The sequence below is a fragment of the Salmo salar genome, chromosome ssa16, assembly GCF_905237065.1.
Source record: "Salmo salar chromosome ssa16, Ssal_v3.1, whole genome shotgun sequence".
NCBI lineage: Eukaryota > Metazoa > Chordata > Actinopteri > Salmoniformes > Salmonidae > Salmo > Salmo salar.
In genome coordinates, this window is record NC_059457.1 from 41,307,548 (window position 1) to 41,327,604 (window position 20,057).

At 46.5% G+C, this 20,057-nt stretch overlaps 1 protein-coding gene and 1 long non-coding RNA gene across 2 annotated transcripts; both read right to left on the bottom strand.

Annotated features, from left to right (window-relative positions):
* Positions 1–2,079: 2,079 nt before the first annotated feature.
* LOC106573833 (sphingosine 1-phosphate receptor 4) lies at positions 2,080–6,172 on the bottom strand. The gene is made up of 2 exons (XM_014149206.2): positions 6,001–6,172; positions 2,080–5,226 (listed from the first exon to the last, which is right to left on the bottom strand). Exon 2 carries the CDS (start codon positions 5,040–5,042, stop codon positions 3,834–3,836), a length of 1,209 nt encoding a protein of 402 aa, XP_014004681.1. The 5' UTR covers positions 5,043–5,226; positions 6,001–6,172; the 3' UTR covers positions 2,080–3,833.
* Positions 6,173–10,278: 4,106 nt separating this feature from the next.
* On the bottom strand, positions 10,279–19,980 carry LOC123727761 (uncharacterized). The gene is made up of 2 exons (XR_006759642.1): positions 19,584–19,980; positions 10,279–10,924 (listed from the first exon to the last, which is right to left on the bottom strand). It is a non-coding gene; the product is annotated as an uncharacterized lncRNA (long non-coding RNA).
* Positions 19,981–20,057: the final 77 nt, after the last annotated feature.

Below are 20,057 nucleotides of genomic sequence, written 5' to 3' on the forward strand. Positions count from 1 at the left end.
CATCAGGCACTGGAGCTGGAGCCACGCCAGATCCCAAAATGAAAGGCTTATCTTACCTTTACTGTAAAAGTGCAGGAATTTGTGTGAAGAAGTATAGCAACACTTGCAACCACTTGTTTACTTCAACAATGTAACAACAACAAAAACAGTAAAGAGACAAAAGGCCACAATGCAGTGTATTTTACTGCACTGACTTCTGCTAGAGGCCTCTGTAGTGACTTTTGACTCGCAACTGACAGACTTAAGCAAGCCATTTTACAGCAAAATACTATAACTTATAAAAAAAATTAAGATATTCTTTGGATAACCCATTTCGCAATCAATATTCAACCATGACGGTTACGCATGGTTTAGTTCTACTATTTAATTATTCCTCCACTCCCTGTGTGTGTGTGTGTGTGTGTGTGTGTGTGTGTGTGTGTGTGTGTGTGTGTGTGTGTGTGTGTGTGTGTGTGTGTGTGTGTGTGTGTGTGTGTGTGTAGCACATCAATCACCTGCATGGTAGACAAAGGGCAAGTTTTTTTCCTCTCTCACCTCACACCACATTTCCCACCCAGTTCCCACAGCCACGGGCGAGCCCGAGCAGCTCAGCGACGTCACAAACAGGCATGTCTGTGTGGTCGCCAAACCCTGGCCGCATCTCAATACTCTAAACTGGCTTCCTTTCTTAAGCACCCTTCCCCTTACTTCATTAGCACTGGTGTAAAATAACTTGTCAGGTAAAAGCAATTTTCCAGATCTAGCATACCTGATTCAACTTGCCAACTAATCATCAAGCTTTTGACAAGGTCAATCAGGTGAGCTAGTTCAGGGCTAGAACAAAATGGTAAACGTCTGGTGGTCCCCAAGGAGATGTTTGAGAAACACTGGTTTAGACTATTGAGATGCACCCCTGCATCACAGTTCCCATAGCCATTCTTTTCAGAACCTCTCACTGGCGAACCTCTTAAGCTCTGTCAGCCGAGTGATCCGTCAGCTATGATTTATGACGACTATCCTCCATCCCCCACCATTTCCTAAGCTCAGCTAAAATCACCTCACCTCCATCTTCCTTCCCCACTGTCTTCTGGAATGTTCTCATAGAGCCCGAGTACTGTTGCTAATTCTTGATATTTAATTTACATTTCACTGTGATTGTTAGGTGTGAGGAGGTTCACCACCTGCGTAGGAACTGTACAGTGTGGTTAGTTCATCTGTAAATACAATCTAATACAGTATTATTGTTAATAATCCTATGATTGGTTGGAACATTTTCGCACATCTCCTTCCTATCTTCAATACCCCAGGCCTTATTCCAAGTGCTCTACCATGTGTGTAATAACTTATACCCTACCAGTAACATACTATTTAGATTAACACCACAAATAGTAATTTAGTGATGCAAATTAGAACACTTTCTGTCAACATATTTTTCATCAATCAAAGTCACAGATCTGGTGTTACAAACATTGAGGTTATCTAGAAATACTGTGGATTCGGCCATGCAAAAAACAATGACCCTGTGCCAGATGAGAATCTTAAAATGTATAAATTCTTTGAAGACACTTTTGCTTCATGTCTCTTGTCACAGGAAATATTTCAATATTTCAATAGCTGCTGTATGTTTTCACATCCTAAAGTCTGGAACTTTTGGTAACGTGTATATGTCCATTTCTATGCATATCTCATCAGTTGGGAAAATACTTCGAAGTTATGTAGCTCAGAGGTCACTGTTGACTGAATTCTATGCATCTGTGACTATTGCTGCGTTCACATGCTAATTGGAACTAGGAAACCCAAAAAATTCCAACTTGCTAACCTGGCCAGAAGAGTCAGATACCGAGTATCAGAATCAACCAATAGGAAGCTCTACCCAAATAACTTACTCAGAAGTTCGTAGTTCCGACTAGCACGTGAACGAGGTATATGCAAGCAGCACTGATGAAACCTGCTGTTGGATGTGAAGCAACATCTTCACAGTTCACACAAGCCCCTGATAACATGTCTCCACCCTGAGGTAGATGGTGGTAATTGCCTATGGGAGTGAAGTGTTTATTTAAGTTGACCATGTAGTAATACAGTACAACAACAAGACAGATATTATATTATTTAAAAACATTTATTTATACATTTTACATTTTCAAGATAACAGCAAAATCATCCTCCTACACTGAACCAGCAATATTAAAGCCTTCAACAAATGTTTATTCTTACAATGAAAAACTTTTTAGAAATAAAATGTACTGTGACCATCAAAAAAATGAATAAAACTCTACAGTTGTGTACAATACATACACTATATATACAAAAGTATGTGGACACGCCTTCAAATTAGTGGATTTGGCTATTTCAGCCACACCCGTTCCTGACAGGTGTATAAAATCAAGCACACAGCCATGCAATCTCCATAGACAAACATTGGCAGTAGCATGGCCTTACTGAAGAGCTCAGTGACTTTCAACGTGGCACTGTCAAAGGATGCCACCTTTCCAACAAGACAGTGCTAGAGCTGCCCCGGTCAACTATAAGTGCTGTTATTGTGAAGTGGAAATTTCTAAGAGCAACAACGGCTCAGCCGCTAAGTGGTAGGCCACACAAGTCCACAGAATAGGACCACCGAGTGTTGAAGCGTGTAGCGTTTAAAAATCATCTGTCCTTGGTTGCAATACCTCACTACGAGTTCCAAACTGCCTCTGAAAGCAATGTCAGCACAAGAACTGTTCATCGGGAGCTTCATGAAATGGGTTTCCATGGCCGAGCAGCTGCACAAAAGCCTAAGATCACCACGCGCAATGCCAAGCGTCGGCATTGCGAGCAGGTGTCCACATACTTTTGGTCATGTAATGTATGTCTTTGTATCTATGTATAAATCTTATTGTATTCTCAAAAAGATCTAAAAACAAACATTTCTTTTTAAATCTCAGTTCTAGTAGTAGAATGAAAGCCCTGAAAAAGTGCACACAGCATATAGACCTCAATGACAGCAACAGGTCATCTGTTTTGAGGCTCAAACAGTGAAACAAAATAAAGCTTCTATAATGCTTCTTTTATAAGAAATCTTGAACAAAAGTTTTTTTTGTAATGCATAACATAAAATTAACTTTCATCAGCATGTGCTAGGTCCAGATCTGATGACAAGGCAAAAAAATGAACAAAACTAATAACAGAGAAAACCGTTAGCCTTGTATCAAAGCTGTATCATGGTTGTATTATGGCTGTATCAAGGCTGTATCTTCATAGTTGTATCAAGGCTGTAACTAGGCTGTATCAAGGCTGTATCATGGTTGTATCATGGTTGTATCATGGCTGTATCAAGGCTGTATCTTCAAAGTTGTATCATGGTGGTATCAAGGCTGCATCAAGGCCGTATCTTCATAGTTGTATCATGGTTGTATCAAGGCTGTATCAAGGCTATTTCTTTATAGTTTCATCATGGCTGTATCATGGCTGTATCATGGTTGTATCTAGGCTGTAACAAGGCTGTATCTTCATAGTTGTATCATGGTGGCATCAAGGCTGCATCAAGGCTGTATCTTCATAGTTGTATCATGGTTGTATCAAGGCTGTATCAAGGCTGTATCAAGGCTGTTTCTTTATAGTTTCATCATGGCTGTATCATGGCTGTATCATGGTTGTATCTAGGCTGTAACAAGGCTGTATCTTCATAGTTGTATCATGGTTGTGCCAATGAGATACATTTTCTACTGCCCTGTTTTGAAAAATGCTAGCCTTGGGCTAGCGGGCTTTTTCTAAATTCCAACACCCGCACACAGACCCACACCTACCACACACACACCACACACAAAGAGAGCTCTCTTTTGCATCTACGCCTGCCCCAGGCAGCCCTTTGTGGTCTAACCGCTCGACACAGACAGGCAGCTGGTGGTGGAGCTGAGGCGGCGGCTCTTCTTGGGGGCCTTGGGTGCAGGTGGGGGGCTGATACTGAAACTCCTGACCTTATTGAAACTGTTCCTCAGGCTACTATGCCTGGTGCTCCCCGTGCTGCTGGTCTCCTTGGACACGAAGGCATCAGGGTGACAGAGGCCTGCCCTGAGGCAGCAGCAGCACAGCAGCCCTGCGATGGCCTTCCTCAGCTCTGTGCTGCCCAGGGCATAGATGACAGGGTTCAGAGCAGAGTTGAGCACGGCCAGAGCAATGACCCAGTCGGCACTGAAGAGCGGCGCGCACTGCCGCGACACACAGAAAAAATCCAGCAGCAGCAGGGCGAACAGAGGGCCCCAGCACATGATGAACACACCCACGATGGAGATTACCGTCTTCAGGAGCCCCAGGGATCGCTTGCGGCTGCGCTGGGATCCCACCTTGGCGCTGCTGCGGACGTGGCAGTAGATGGCGCCGTAGAGCACGCCAATGGCCAGCAGGATGAGGGAGAAGATGAGCAGAGAGAAGAAGATGTAGCTCTTGGAGTAGAGCGGCAGCAGGGTGGAGCAGCTCTCCAGGCTGCACACGCAGTTCCATCCCAGCAAGGGGAGGAAGCCGATGGCGAAGGCTAGGATCCAGCACAGCGCCACCAGGCCGTAGATACGACATGTCTTCCTGGCTGACTTTTGGTGCAGCGGCTTCATCATAGCGGTGTAGCGCTCCACTGCTATCAGCAGCAGGCTGAAGATAGAGGCAGCCAAGGCCACAAACATCACCCCTTCCCTGAACAGCCACAGAGCTGGGCTCAGTCTGAACGTCTGGCTGCCAGACATGCAGATGTTGACCACGTAGGCCGCCCCGGCCAGCAGGTCGCTCAGGGTGATGTTGGCGATGCACACGTAGACCCAGCGGTGGCTGTTGCGGATCCTGGAGAGCACGGCCACCAGGACCAGCAGGTTCTCCAAGATGATGAGGATGCTGATGAAGAGGGAGAGGGTCGCGCCCAAGCTCAGGCCACCTTGGCGGGGCCCGCGGTGCTGCAGGCGCCCTGTGTGGTTGTAGTGCTCCAGGATCACATTGTTGCTAATACTGCTTCTACTGCCGTTGTTGGTGATGTTGCTACTCCAGAGGTACAGGTAGGGGCAGGAGGTTGAGGAGCTCAGGGAGGACAGGGCATCCATGGCTGGGTTGTGAAGAGCTTGATTGGGCTGTGCTGGGTTCGACTGGGCTTGGCAGGTCAGAAATGGCTGGATTGGGCTGGACAAGGCAAGACTTGGATGCGTGTAGAACTCCTGCAGTAGGCTCAGGGCTCAGACTCAGGCTAACACACTCTCTCCAGTGGAGCTCTGCTGTCTCACAACCCACCTAGCAAACACAGGGAAATATTGGATATGAAAAGATGTGTGATAAGCGATAATAATGAGGTACAAGCTGTTTATAGCGCATGAACTGCAGGTAATGAAAATAATATATTTTGTGGAAAAAAACTGGAAAAAAACTATTTTCAGAAAATGAGCTAAGAATTTGTCAGTTTACCCGACCTAGGTTCTTATTGTAAAACTGCATGCCTCCACTAGCATGCGTTAGCCATTTAAACCTCTACGGTGCCATTTAAATCTCTCTGTACCATTTAAACCACACTGTGGTTAGCTGGGAGGAGCAGCCACCTGCAGCCTAGAAGGGGATTTAAGTTCAATCTGCATGTGAAGTCAACATCTTTGAAAGTCGTAAAACTGCTATATTAAAATTCCTATTATTAGTGATAATTGAAAAACTGTGTTCCACTCTGGAGTGAAATAAAGAGTGCCACATTATATTTATATTTTTTCTTCATTTTTAGATTTTATAAAACAATTTCCCTTTAAATTCCCAGATTTTTCCTTTTTTGCTAAATTTGTGTTAGAATTTGTTGCACGTGAGCAAAAGCTTACATGGCCACAAATGCCTTGCAAATGTATGGCTACAGTTACATGTAATATATGTAACCATGCACCTGGCTCTCCATTCCAAGTTTTCTTTCTCCTCTAAAATCACTATCTAATTGTATCATTTCATATGAATAACACATGAAGTGAAGAGAAGTTGTGTACAATTTTGATTTTAACAAAATAAACAGTTGTTACTTAATGTGTTACTTACATGTGCAGAGATACTGTTGGTAGTGATGCTGTGTGGAAGGCCATCCCCTGTGTGGGCTGATAGAACACATCTGCACTACTCTATTGAAGAGACGAGGAAGGAACTTATGGTACCACACCCATAAGGACCAACACACACACACACGCGATGCAAGAGGTTATTGACACTGATGAGCTGTTTCATCACTGCTCAAGAGAAAACACACTAATTGTGAAATGCTTTAGAACGTGAACATTCAGATGGATGCCATCAATCAATGTGTGAATTGATCATTTGATATGGGCTAATCCACACTTCCATGAGGCCATCACAAAACAGTTTTGTTGATTGTTTGCTGTAATTTTCCACATACTTAATCTCAATGACGGCAACACTTTTCCCAACACTTGAGCCATGTTTTGACCCCTGCAATACTTTAATCCTACTGCCCAAGTTACTCCATGATGATTACGGGAAGTGCCGTTCATAGTGTTTTCCTAATACATGTATGATTGGAGCAGGATGTTTTCAAGGATATGTTGCAAGATACTTTTTCTACTAGAAAGGCATCAACCCAGTGTTTTTACTCAATATTTCTCAGAAAGAAAAAATTATCCTGACACGAAGAAAACAGGAACCTTCTGATCAGATGTGTTAAGGGGCCCCTCCCTTTGGTTCCCCTACTATAGATGTACAGCTATGGTTTCACACCTCACTTCACCCAGCTGTGACAGACCACAGTCCTGCCAACAATGACCTACTTGGCCTACTTACCACCCGGTGAGCCCCAACCACTTACCATAACTGACCAAAGTCAACATCACACACTCAGTAAAGAAAAATATCACTACTGATAAAAAAACGTGCTGTCAGTGATGAACGTTAAAGCACACTTCTTCCTTCAGAACAACTACTTGTTCCAGCTGAAGCGTATCTGCAATTTCATGCTTAACTTGACTCATGGTGAGTCATTTAAGGAAAGTTTCAAGTTTGTATTGTCACATGCACAAGTACAGTGAAATGCCTTTCTTGCTCTTTCCCAACAATAAAGTAATCAATATCTGTAGTACAATAAAAATTTATAAAAAAGTAAAGTAGAACAAAAACGCACAAGAAATAGAAGTAAGAAGAACACAAGAAAGTAAGTAAGCTATATACAGGGTCAGTTCTAATACCATGTTTACAATGTGCAGGGATACTGGAGTGGGAGGGTTATATACTGTATATACAGTACAGGTGCATCAGGATATACACAAGAAAAACAAACAAAAAATGCAACATGCAACAATTTTAAAGATTTTACTGAGTTACATTTCAAAAAAGGAAATCAGCCATTAAAATCATTCTAAATTCTCTGGCACCAGCTCTGGTGGACAATTCTGCAGTCAGCATGCCAACTGCACACTCACTCACAACTTGTGTTGTGTGACAAAACTGCACATTTTATAGTGACCAATTGTTGTTCACAGTACAAGGTGCACATGTGTAATGATCATGCTGTTTAATCAGCTTCTTGATATAACACACCTGTCAGGGGGATGGATTATCTTGGCAAAGGAGAAATACTTATTAACAGACATGTAAACAAATTTGTACATTTTTGAGAAATAAGCTTTTTGTGTGTATAGAGAATTTCTGGGATCTTTTATTTCAGCTTATTTCAACACTTTACATGTTGCATTTATATTTTTGCTCAGTATATGATAAACAAAGTAGCAGCAGCGTATATGATGATTGTATGTGACTGTGTGTGCATGTGTGTGTACAGTCAGTATGAAAGTGTGTGCGTGTTATGTGTGTGTGAGAAAATGTTGTGAGTGTGTGTTAGTGAGTGTGCAGAGTGAGTGTTTGAGTGTGCAAAAATTAAATAGAAAGGTCAATGTGAATACTTATGTAAAGAATATGTTTTGTTTCTAGTTTTTAATACATTTGCAAAAATGTCCAATTTTTTTTCTCGCTTTATCATTATGGGGTATTGTGTGTAGATTGATGAGGGGGAAAAAATATTGAATACATTTTAGAATAAGGCTGTAACACAACAAAATGTGGAAAACGTCAAGGGGCCTGAATACTTTCCGAATGCACTGTAGAGGTACTAGATGGTAGGGAGCTCTGCCCCAGTGATGTACTGGGCTTTCTGCACCATCCTCTGTAGGGCCATACGATTGAGGGCAGTGCAGTTGCCATAGCAAGCAGTGATGCAGCCAGTCAAGATGCTCTCAATGGTGCAGCTGTAGAACCTTTAGAGGATTTGAAGGCCCATGCCCAAGTGGATTGATTTAGATCTACACATTCTCGTTTAATGAATCACCTCTCATTTAAATGACCTTTCTGCCACTGAATAATGCAAATAACAAATCCAATGGCCAATTAGCTGAATAAATATTTAGATCTCACCTGTCTTTGGGGCAGCCATGCAAACAATGAAAACACTGTCATAGTAAAGTTAGTTTTAATCTACCTAGTTTTACCTACATTTCAGGGTAATAAGGCATATACTCCCTGACGGAGTAAAAAAAAATCACATCTAATTTTTCAATAAGGCTGTAGTGAAATCTTGCATGCTTCAATAATCTTCTAGTAAAATAGGTCATACATATGAACCTTTTCTCAATCAAGTGATGCTACAGAGGCAGTATCGGTTTGTGGGCCTGAAAAAAACTGTCCAGAAAAGATAACAGAAAACAACCGCATCCTTGGGTGTCAACACCCATAACTGTTGAAAACGCCCTTTCTCTGAAAATACAACTAAAACCACAATGTGCATAGCGTAGACTACAAGGAAATGGAAACTATGAAGTTGTTTACATTCCTTCCCCCAACATTCAGCAAGTTATGAAACCTTTTAATTTTTATATTTAAGTATGCACAATATGCCAAATAGAGTGGAAAAGTTGCCCTTAACCATAGATAGGCTACAGCAGAATAATGATATTTTTCCCTCTCCATAATGATTAAAGTTAGGATTAGGTAATCTGATACTAGATATTTTATGGTCTATGCTAGAACAAATTCTGCCTTAATTGAGCATGTATGTAAGTCACAGGTGCATATCAGTTGCTGACCTACTAATTGGGGCATTCAAGGTCAATACTACGTTAAATTATCAATGTGATTTTATAGCTTTACTTACAGTATAGCTAGTGCTTTTCCTCAAGAAATAAATCACATAACAGTTAGAATCATCTGCACATACACCTACAGTAAGTCAATTACTGATGACAACGGGCAAGTAGTCTCACCCTCCGATCCAACAGGTCCCAGACGTGCTCAATGGGATTGAGACCCGGGCTCTTCGCTGGCCATGGCAGAACAATGACATTCCTGTCTTGCAGGAAATCACGCACAGAACAAGCAGTACGGCTGGTGGCATTGTCATGCTGGAGGGTCATGTCAGGATGAGCCTGCAGGAAGGGTACCACATGAGGGAGGAGGATGTCTTCCCTGTAACGCACAGCGTTGAGATTGCCTGCAATGACAACAAGCTCAGTTCGATGATGCTGTGACACACCGCCCCAGACCATGACGGACCCTCCACCTCCAAATCGATCCCGCTCCAGAGTACACGCCTCGACGTAACGCTCATTCCTTCAACGATAAACGCAAATCCGACCATCACCCCTGGTGAGACAAACCCGCGACCCGTCAGTGAAGAGCACTTTTTGCCATTCCTGTCATGTCCAGCGACAATGGGTTTGTGCCCATAGGCGACGTTGTTGCCAGTGATGTCTGGTGAGGACCTGCTTTACAACAGGCCTACAAAGCCCTCAGTCCAGCCTCTCTCAGCCTATTGCGGACAGTCTGAGCACTGATGGAGGGATTGTGCGTTTCTGGTGTAACTCGGGCTGTTGTTGTTGCCATCCTGTACCTGTCCCGCAGGTGTGATGTTCGGATGTACCGATCCTGTGCAGGTGTTGTTACACATGGTCTGCGACTGTGAGAACGATCAGCTGTCCATCCTGTCTCCCTGTAGCGCTGTCTCAGTACGGACATTGCAATTTATTGCCCTTGCCACATCTGCAGTCCTCATGCCTCCTTGCAGCATGCCTAAGGCACGTTCACGCAGATGAGCAGGGACTCTGGGCATCTTTCTTTTGGTGTTTTTCAGTCAGTAGAAAGGCCTCTTTAGTGTCCTAAGTTTTTATAACTGTGACCTTAATTGCCTACTGTCTGTAAGCTGTTAGTGTCTTAACAACTGTTCCACAGGTGCATGTTAATTAATTGTTTATGGTTCATTGAACAAGCATGGTGTAAGGTTTGGGTGTAGTGGGTGAGGAGTCAAGCGCAGGAAACAGAGAATACAGGGTAGTGGCTTTTAATGAACACAATGGCGAAACACAAGCCAACCCAACAGCGATACGGAGGGCACACAAAACCAAAGTACCCCAAACACAGGGGACAGAAAAAGGTCGGTGCAAACCACGCACTAGCATCTAAACACATATAGCGTGAACACAAGCCAAAAATGCAGAGCAGGCGGGCCTACTGGCTAAAATAGCCCAGTCAATCAGCCCAACACAGAACAGGTGCAAACAGTAACGGAAAGGGGAAAAAAAGTGAGTCAGTGGCAGCTAGTAGGCCGGTGACGACGACCGCCGAGCGCCACCCGAGCAGGAGGGGGAGCCACCTTCGGTAGGAGTCGTGACAGTACCCCCCGACCGCGCGCCGACACCAGCCTCGAGGGCGACCCGGAGGGCGAGGCGCAGGGCGATCCGGGTGGAGGCGATGGAAATCCCTCAACAAGGACGGGTCCAGGACGTCCTCCACCGGTACCCAGCACCTCTCCTCCGGGCCGTACCCCTCCCAGTCCACGAGGTACTGCAGGCCCCACACCCAGCGTCTCGAGTCCAGAATGGCCCGTATCGTATAAGCCGGGGACTACCCAATGTCCAGAGGGGGGTCCTCCGGCACCTCACCTTGCTGCAGGGGACCAGCTACCACCGGCCTGAGGAGAGACACATGAAACGAGGGGTTAATACGGTAATAGGAAGGGAGTTGTAACCTATAACACGCCTCGTTTATCCTCAGGACTTTGAAGGGCCCCACACACTGCGGCCTCAGCTTCCAGCAGGGCAAGCGGAGGGGCAGGTTCCGGGTCGAGAGCCAGACCCTGTCCCCCGGTACGAACACGGGGGCCTCACTGTGGTGGCGGTCAGCACTCCTCTTCTGTCGTTCACCGGCTTGCTTCAGGGATTCCTGGACGGCTCTCCAGGTCTCCTTGGAGCGCTGCACCCACTCCTCCACCGCAGGAGCCTCGGTCTGGCTCTGGTGCCACGGTGCCAGGACCGGCTGGTCACCCAAAACACACTGAAAGGGTGACAGGTTAGTGGAGGAGTGACGGAGTGAGTTCTAGGCCAACTCCACCCTTGGAACGTACCTCGCCCACTCCCCTGGCCGGTCCTGGCAATACGACCGCAGAAACCTGCCCACCTCCTAGTTCACACTCTCCGCCTGCCCATTACTCTCGGGGTGATAACCGGAGGTCAAGCTGACCGAGACCCCCAGACGCTCCATAAACGCCTTCCATACCCTGGACGTGAACTGGGAACCTCGATCAGAGACAATGTCCTCTGGCACCCCATAGTGCCGGAAGACGTGGGTAAATAGGGCCTCCGCAGTCTGCAGGGCCGTAGGGAGACCGGGCAACGGGAGGAGACGGCAGGACTTCGAAAACCGATCCACAACAACCAGGACCGTAGTGTTCCCCTGAGATGGGAGAAGATCGGTCAGGAAGTCCACTGACAGGTGAGACCATGGCCGTTGTGGAACGGGGAGGGGCTGTAACTTACCTCTCGGGAGGTGCCTAGGAGCCTTACTCTGGGCAAATACCGAACAGGAAGAGACTTAGAACCTAACGTCCTTAGCCAAGGTGGGCCACCAGTACTTCCCCCTGAGACCCCGCACTGTCCTCGCCACACCAGGATGACCCGAAGAGGGTAGTGTGTGGGCCCACCGAATCAATTGATCACTAACACCAAGCGGCACGTACATGCGACCCGCGGGACACTGTGAAGGCGCAGGTTCCACCCTTAACGCCCGCTCGATGTCCGAGTCCACCTCCCATCCCACTGGTGCCACCAGCCTAGAAGCTGGAATAATGGGAGTAGGATCGATGGGCCGGCCCTCAGTGTCATAGAGACGGGACAGCACGTCGGCCTTAGTGTTCATGGAGCCTGGTCTATAGGAAATAGTGAACCTAAAACGGGTGAAGAACATGGCCCACCTTGCCTGACGCGGATTCAGTCTCCTAGCTGCCCGGATATACTCCAGATTCTGGTGGTCGGTCCAGATGAGAAAGGGGTGCTTAGCCCCCTCAAGCCAGTGTCTCCACACCCTCAGGGTTTTTACCACCGCTAACAACTCCCGGTCCCCCACATCATAGTTGCGCTCCGCCGGACTGAGCTTCTTTGAAAAGAAAGCGCAGGGGCGGAATTTGGGTAGCGTACCCGAGCGCTGTGATAGCACGGCACCCACCCCAGCCTCGGATGCGTCCACCTCCACTATGAATGCTAGAGAGGGGTCCGGGTGCGCCAACACGGGTGCCTCGGTGAACAGCACCTTCAACCTCTTGAAGGCTCTGTCCGCCTCAGTCGACCACCGCAAACGCACCGGCCCCCCCTTCAGCAGTGAGGTAATGGGAGCCACTACCTGGCCAAAACCACAGATAAACCTCCGGTAGTAATTGGCAAACCCTAAGAACCGCTGCACCTCCTTCACCGTGGTTGGAGTCGGCCAATTACGCACAGCCTTAACGCGGTCACACTCCATCACCACCCCCGTGGTGGAAATGCGATAACCCAGGAAGGAGACGGCTCGTTTGGAGAACACACACTTCTCAGCCTTGACGTATAGGTCATGCTCCAGCAGTCTCCCAAGCACCTTGCGCACCAGAGACACATGCGCGGCGCTGGTGGCGGAATATATCAGAATATCATCGATATAGACAACCACGCCTTGCCCGTGCAGGTCCCTGAGAATCTCGTCTACAAAGGATTGAAAGACGGCTGGAGCATTCTTTAACCCATACGTTATGACGAAGTACTCATAATGGCCCGATGTGGTACTAAATGCGATTTTCCACTCGTCTCCATCCATAATACGCACCAGGTTATGCACGCTCCTGAGGTCCAGTTTTGTGAAGAACCTTGCTCCGTGAAATGATTCCACCGCCGTAGCGATGAGAGGTAGTGGGTAACTAAACCCCACCGTGATAGCATTTAGACCTCTGTAATCAATGCACGGACGCAGACCTCCCTCCTTTGTCTTCACAAAAAAAGAAACTCGAGGAGACGGGTGAAATGGAGGGCCGAATATACGCCTGTCCCAGAGATTCCGTGACATATGTCTCCATAGCCAACGTCTCCTCCTGTGACAATGGGTACACGTGACTCTTGGGAAGCGCAGCGTTTACCTGGAGATCTATCACACAATCCCCCTGTCAATGAGGTGGTAATTTGGTCGCCCTCTTCTTACAGAAAGCGATCGCCAAATCGGCGTATTCAGGGGGAATGCGCATGGTGGAAACCTGGTCTGGACTCTCCACCGACGTGGCACCTATGAAAATTCCCATACACCTCCCTGAACACTCCTCTGACCACCCCTGGAGAACCCCCTGTTCCCACGAAATCCGGGGATTGCGATCAGCCAGCCAGGGAACCCCCAGCACCACCGGAAACGCAGGCAAATTGATAAGGAGGAGACTAATCCTTCCTTATGATTCCCCTGCGTTACCATGTCCAATGGAACCGTGGCCTCCCTGACCAATCCTGACCCTAATGGCCCGGCTATCTAGGGAGTGCACGGGGAAGGGGGGATCAATTGGCACTAGCGGAATGCCCAGCTTGATGGCGAGTCCGCGATCCATAAAGTTCCCAGCATAAGGCGCTAGTCGATTCAGGTGCAGCTGGGAACTTTATGGATCGCGGACTCGCCATCAAGCTGGGCATTCCGCTAGTGCCAATTGATCCCCCCTTCCCCGTGCACTCCCTAGATAGCCGGGCCATTAGGGTCAGGATTGGTCAGGGAGGCCACGGTTCCATTGGACATGGCCGTTGTGGAACGGGGAGGGGCTGGAGGGAGAAAAGTCAGAAAACAAAATTAATACGAACATGTGACCAACAGGGGGTTCTGGGTGAGTTTGGTGCTGACTCACCTGGGGTGACCGAGAAGTGTTCTGCCTGCCCTCTCGACTCCCAGACGGACTCCTCTAGAACCGGCCGGCCGTGTGTCCTCTCCGACCACAGCTGGTGCAGGAGGAGCCTCCTCCTCCGGTACCCCTCGGCACGGCCCCGCCTAACTCCATAGGAGTAGGGGCAGGAGTGCACGGAGGTGGAACGGACAGGACCCTTTCCGAACGCCCGCGGGCAGCCAGCAGATTGTCCAGTCGGATAGACATGTCTATAAGCTCGTCGAGAGAGCGGTGTCCCGACAAGCTAGCTCCTTGCGGACGTCCGCCCGGAGACTACACCGGTAATGGTCTATCAGGGCCCTGTCGTTCCACCAAGGTCCGGAACTCCAGTGCGAAGTCCTGCGTGCTCCTCGTCTCCTGCCTGAGATGGAATAGCCGCTCACCCGCCGCTCGTCCCTCCGGAGGGTGGTCGAACACGGCCCGAAAGCGGCGGGTGAACTCTGGATAGTGATCCCTCGCCGAGTCCGGACCATTCCAGACTGCGTTGGCCCACTCCAGAGCTCGGCCCGTCAGGCAGGAAACGAGGACACTCACTCTCTCCTCCCCCGAGGGAGCAGGTCTGACGGTAGCCAGGTACAGCTCGAGCTGGAGCAGAAATCCCTGGCACCCAGCCGGCGCTCCATCATACTCCCTCAGGAGCGCAAGACGAAGCGCGCCGGAGCCGGACGCAGTGGGAGGAGGAGGTGGCTGAGTCGGAGGAGCCGGAGGGGGAGAGAGGAGACCACTTCTCTCCCATCGGTCCATCCTCTCCATCATTTGGTCCATCGCCGACCCGATCCGATGGAGAACTGAGGTGTGATGGAGAACGCGTTCCTCCATCCAAGGAAGGGGGTTGGCAGCTGCTCCTGCTGACTCCATTCGTTGTGCGGGATTCTGTAAGGCTTGGGCGTAGTGGGTGAGGAGTCAAGCGCAGCAAACAGAGAATACAGGGTAGTGGCTTTTAATGAACACAATGGCGAAACAAAAGCCAACCCAACAGCGATACTGAGCGCACACAAAACCAAAGTGCCCCAAATACAGGGGACAGAAAAAGGTCGGCGCAAACCACGCACTTGCACCTAAACACATATAGCGTGAAGACAAGTCAAAAATACAGAGCAATAATCCTGCACACAGAGCAGGCGGGCCTACTGGCTAAAATAGCCCAGTCAATCAGCCCAACACAGAACAGGTGCAAACAATAATGGAAAGGGGGGGAAAAAAGGGAATCAGTGGCAGCTAGTAGGCCGGTGACTACGACCACCGAGCGCCACCCGAGCAGGAGGGGGAGCCACCTTCGGTAGGAGTCGTGACACATGGGAAACAGTGTTTAAACCCTTTACAATGAAGATCTGTGAAGTTATTTGGGTTTTTACAAATTATCTTTGAAAGACAGGGTCCTGAAAAAGGGACGCTTCTTTTTTTGCTGAGTTTATAAAGATCATAATAACATACAAACCTCACCGGCCACGTTGTGTGCACCAGCATTGCAAAATAAATGTACTCATACATGTTGTTCAATATTTTACCTACATCGTTTGTGCGCGTGAACATGCGTCTGCATTGCAAAGCACTAAAACAGAAATCCTAACATCTCGATCACACCTTCAGAAACATTGCATTTTGGTACACCAGAAGTACATCAATTTCCAATGGAACACTGTGTTTGCCTTGCAGCATTGCATTGTAGCATTGCATTGCAGAGGCAGTTGCAGTGCGTTCTGTATGGTGCATACATTGGATTTACCGAACATAAGTAATGCTACAGTGCTGCACGGCAAACACAGCTTTCCATTGGAAATGAATGTACTTCTGGTGTACCAAAACGCAATAAAGCTGCAGGTGTGATCAAGGAGTTATTGGATATCATGAAGATACAAACCCACTTGATGCTTGAAATACAAATTAGGAGAGATTCGCTAGGTTTCCCTTTTTATCAACTAAAAAGAGGACCATATGAATGTCAGGTAAAATAAGAACCCAATGTTAATCCCCCATCTCCCAGGACAAAGCTAGCTAAATGTCCATGAATGTTGTTTGTGTGTTCTGACCTGCCCCCAAATGAATATACAGTGCATTTGGAAAGTATTCAGACCCCTTGCCATTTTCCACATTTTGTTACGTTACAGCCTTATTCTAAAATGGATCCAATCGTTTTACAATTTACACGCAATACCCCATAATGACAATGCAAAAACAGGTTGTTAGAAATTTTTTGCAAATGTTCAAAAAACAACAACTGAAATATCACATTTACATAAGTATTCAGACTCTTTCTCAGTACTTTGTTGAAGCATTCCCATTCTTCTCTGCAGATCCTCTCAAGCTCTGTCAGGTTGGATGGGGAGCGTCGCTGCACAGCTATCTTGGCTGTGTGCTTAGGGTCGTTGTCCTGTTGGAAGGTGAACCTTCGCCCCAGTCTGAGATCTTGACCACTCTAGAGCAGGTTTTCATCAAGGATCTCTCTGTACTTTCCCTCGATCCTGACTAGTCTCCCAGTCCCTGCCGCAGAAAAACACCCCCACAGCATGAAGCTGCCACCACCATGCTTCCCCGTAGAGATGGTGCCAGGTTTCCTCCAGATGTGAGTTCATTCTTGGTTTCATCAGACCAGAGAATATTTTTTCTCATGGTCAGAGTCCTTTAGGTGCCTTTTGGCAAACTGCAAGCGCACCTGTCATGTGCCCTTTAATGGGGAGTGGCTTCCGTCTGGCCACTCTACCATAACGGCCTGATTGGTGGAGTGCTGCAGAGATGGTTGTCCTTCTGGAAGATTCTCCCATATCCACAGAGGAACTCTGGAGCTCTGTCAGAGTGACCATTGGGTTCTTGGTCACCTCCCTGACCAAGACCCTTCTCCCCCGATTGCTCAGTTTGGCCAGTAGACCAGCTCTAGGAATAGTCTTGGTGGTTCCAAACTTCTTCCATTTAAGAATGATGGAGGCCACTGTGTTCTTGTGGACCTTCAATGCTGCAGAAATGTTTTGCTACCCTTCCCCAAATCTGTGCCTCGACACAATCCTGTCTCGGAGCTCTACGAACAATTCCTTCGACCTCATGGCTTGGTTTTTGCTCTCAAATGCACTGTCAACTGTGGGACCTTATATAGACAGGTGTGTGCCTTCCCAAATCCTGTCCAATAAATTGAATGTGGACTGCAATTAATTTGTAGAAACATCTCAAGGGTGATCAATGCAGCATGGACCGGAGCTCAATTTCGAGTCTTATAGCATAGGGTCTGAATACTTATGTAAATAAGTTATTTATGTTTTTTAATTTAATCTAAAAACCTGTTTTCGCGTATTTAAAAAACAAAACAATTTTAGAATAAGGCTGTAACGTAACAAAATATGGAAAAAGGGAAGGGGTCTGAATACTTTCCGAATGCACTGAACAAAACTATGAACTTGGGAGCCAAGCCGATCCACTGGGGAGCCAGGCCCAGCCAATCAGAATGAGTGTTTGCCCGCAAAAGGGCTTTATTACAGACCAAAATACTCCTCATTTTCATCAGCTGTCTGGGTGGCTGGTCTCAGACGATCCCACAGTTGAAGAAGCTGGATGTGGAGGTCCTGGCTGGCGTGATTGATTACACGTGGTCTGAGGTTGTGAGGCAGGTTGGATGTACTGCCAAATTCTCTAAAACAATGTTGGATGTGGCTTATGGTAGAGAAATGAACATTAAATTCTCTGGCAACAGCTCTGGTGGACAGTCTTGCAGTGAGCATGCCAATTACACACTCACTCACAACTTGTGCTGTGTGGCAAAACTGCATATTTTAGAGTGCACTTTGATTGTCACAGCACAAGGTGCATCTGTGTAGTGATCATGCTGTTTAATCAGCTCCTTGATATGACACACCTGTCAGGGGGATGGATTATCTTGGCAAAGGAGAAATGCTCACTAACAGGGATGTTAACAAATTTGTGCACAACATTTCTGAGAAATAAGCTTTATGTGAGTATGAAACATTTAGGCATCTTTTATTTCAGCTCATGAAACATGGGTCCAACACTTTACATATTGAATGTATATTTTTGTTCAGTTTAGTTGGTTCACATTTTATTGTCATTTTTTAAGCTGTGTGTCATGATCGCGTCTGGTGTGGATGGACAAAATCCCCCTTTCGTCAAAAAATTATCTGGGAAGCGCTGCATCAACACATGTTGGTCATTTAATAAAATTGCATCTTGCAAAGTTGTCAGTGCATAATCTTACCACATGGTGCTGATTTTGGCTAATTTATACAAGCAGAAGCCACTTTCAACTTGCTTTGTAAATCACATGAGCCTTGGTGTGGACCGATTAGTTATAAAGCCAAACTAAGCACTGCAATCAGGCCAAGTGGATGATATTTATAAATTGACACAGAATCATTAATTATCAGTAGGAAGCACTGTCTTCTAACAATTCTGGAATTTGGAGGTAAAATCTGGCATTTCTAGGTTATCAAACATCAGCATACTATACTGAACAAAAATAAAAACACAACATGTAAAGTGTTGGTCCCATGTTTCGTGAGCTGAAAGAAAAGATCCCAGATTTTTTTCTATACGCACAAAAAGTGTATTTCTCTCAAATTTTGTGCACACATTTGATTACATCGTTGTTAGTGAACATTTTGCCAAGATAATGCATCCACCTGACAGGTGTGGAATATCAACAAGCTGATTAAACAGCATGATCATGACACAGGTGCACTTGTGCTGGGGACAATAAAATGCCACTCTAAAATGTGCAGTTTTGTCACACAACACAATGGATGTCTCAAGTTTTGAGGGAGTGTGCAATTGGCATGCTGACTGCAGGAATATACACCAGGGCTGTAGCCAGAGAATGTAATGTTAATTTCTCTACCATAACGTCATTTTAGAGAATTCGGCAGTACGTCCAACCAGCCTCGCAACCGCAGACCACGAGTAACCACACCAGCCCAGGACCTCCACATCCAGCTTCTTCACCTGTGGGATTGTCTGAGACCAGCCACCCAGACAGCTGATGAAACTGAGGAGTATTTCTGTCTGTAATAAAGCCCTTTTGTGGGGAAAACACATTCTGATTGGCTGGGCCTGTCTCCCCAGTGGGAACAAAAATATAAACGCAACATGCAACAATTTCTAAGATTTTACTGAGTTAGTAAAATCAGTCAATTGAAATAAATAAATTAGGCCCGAATGGAGTTCACATGACTGGGCAGGGGTGAAGCCATGGGTGGGCATAGGCCCATCCACTTGGGAGCCAGGCCCACCCATGGCTTCACCCCTATTTCAATTGACTGATTTTACTATCTCAGTAAAATCTTAGAAATTGTTGCGTTTTATATTTTTGTTCAGTATAGTTGCTAGGCTAATAAATCAGACTATGATACCAGCTTCTACCAGACATACTCGGACATGTCAACAAAAAATGTAAACGTATAACTTGTAAAACACTTACCTTGGTTCTTTACCGGTAGTAAAATGCCTTTATTGCATGATGCTTTTCCGTTGCAGGTCTAAATGTTAGCACAGGTTACCAAAGATACTTTTAACTAAGTTTTAACATGTGATGTCACTGCACTAAACGTTTAAAGTGCATCACTAATGTAATATCTGTAGATGGCGCTGAGCAATTGCATGTTTGGTGGAACAGTGAGTTAGTTGCGTTGTATGGAATATCAAGATAGTCTAAAAGTACTTCTCCAATAGAAATCCCCGATCACACTTGTAACGATGTCATGGCGACGTTGACTAGCAAAGCTCATGCGTAGAAGCAGCACACTAACGATCCTCACGCGCCAAACTGCGCATGTGCAGGCCGTCAACTCAAAAGCACTCCTTAGATATAAAGTTGTTTTTTGACGAAAATAAAAAACGTGTCAGTTTGTCACTTTCCCGAGGTTGGAATAATAACATGTTCATCTACTTAAGC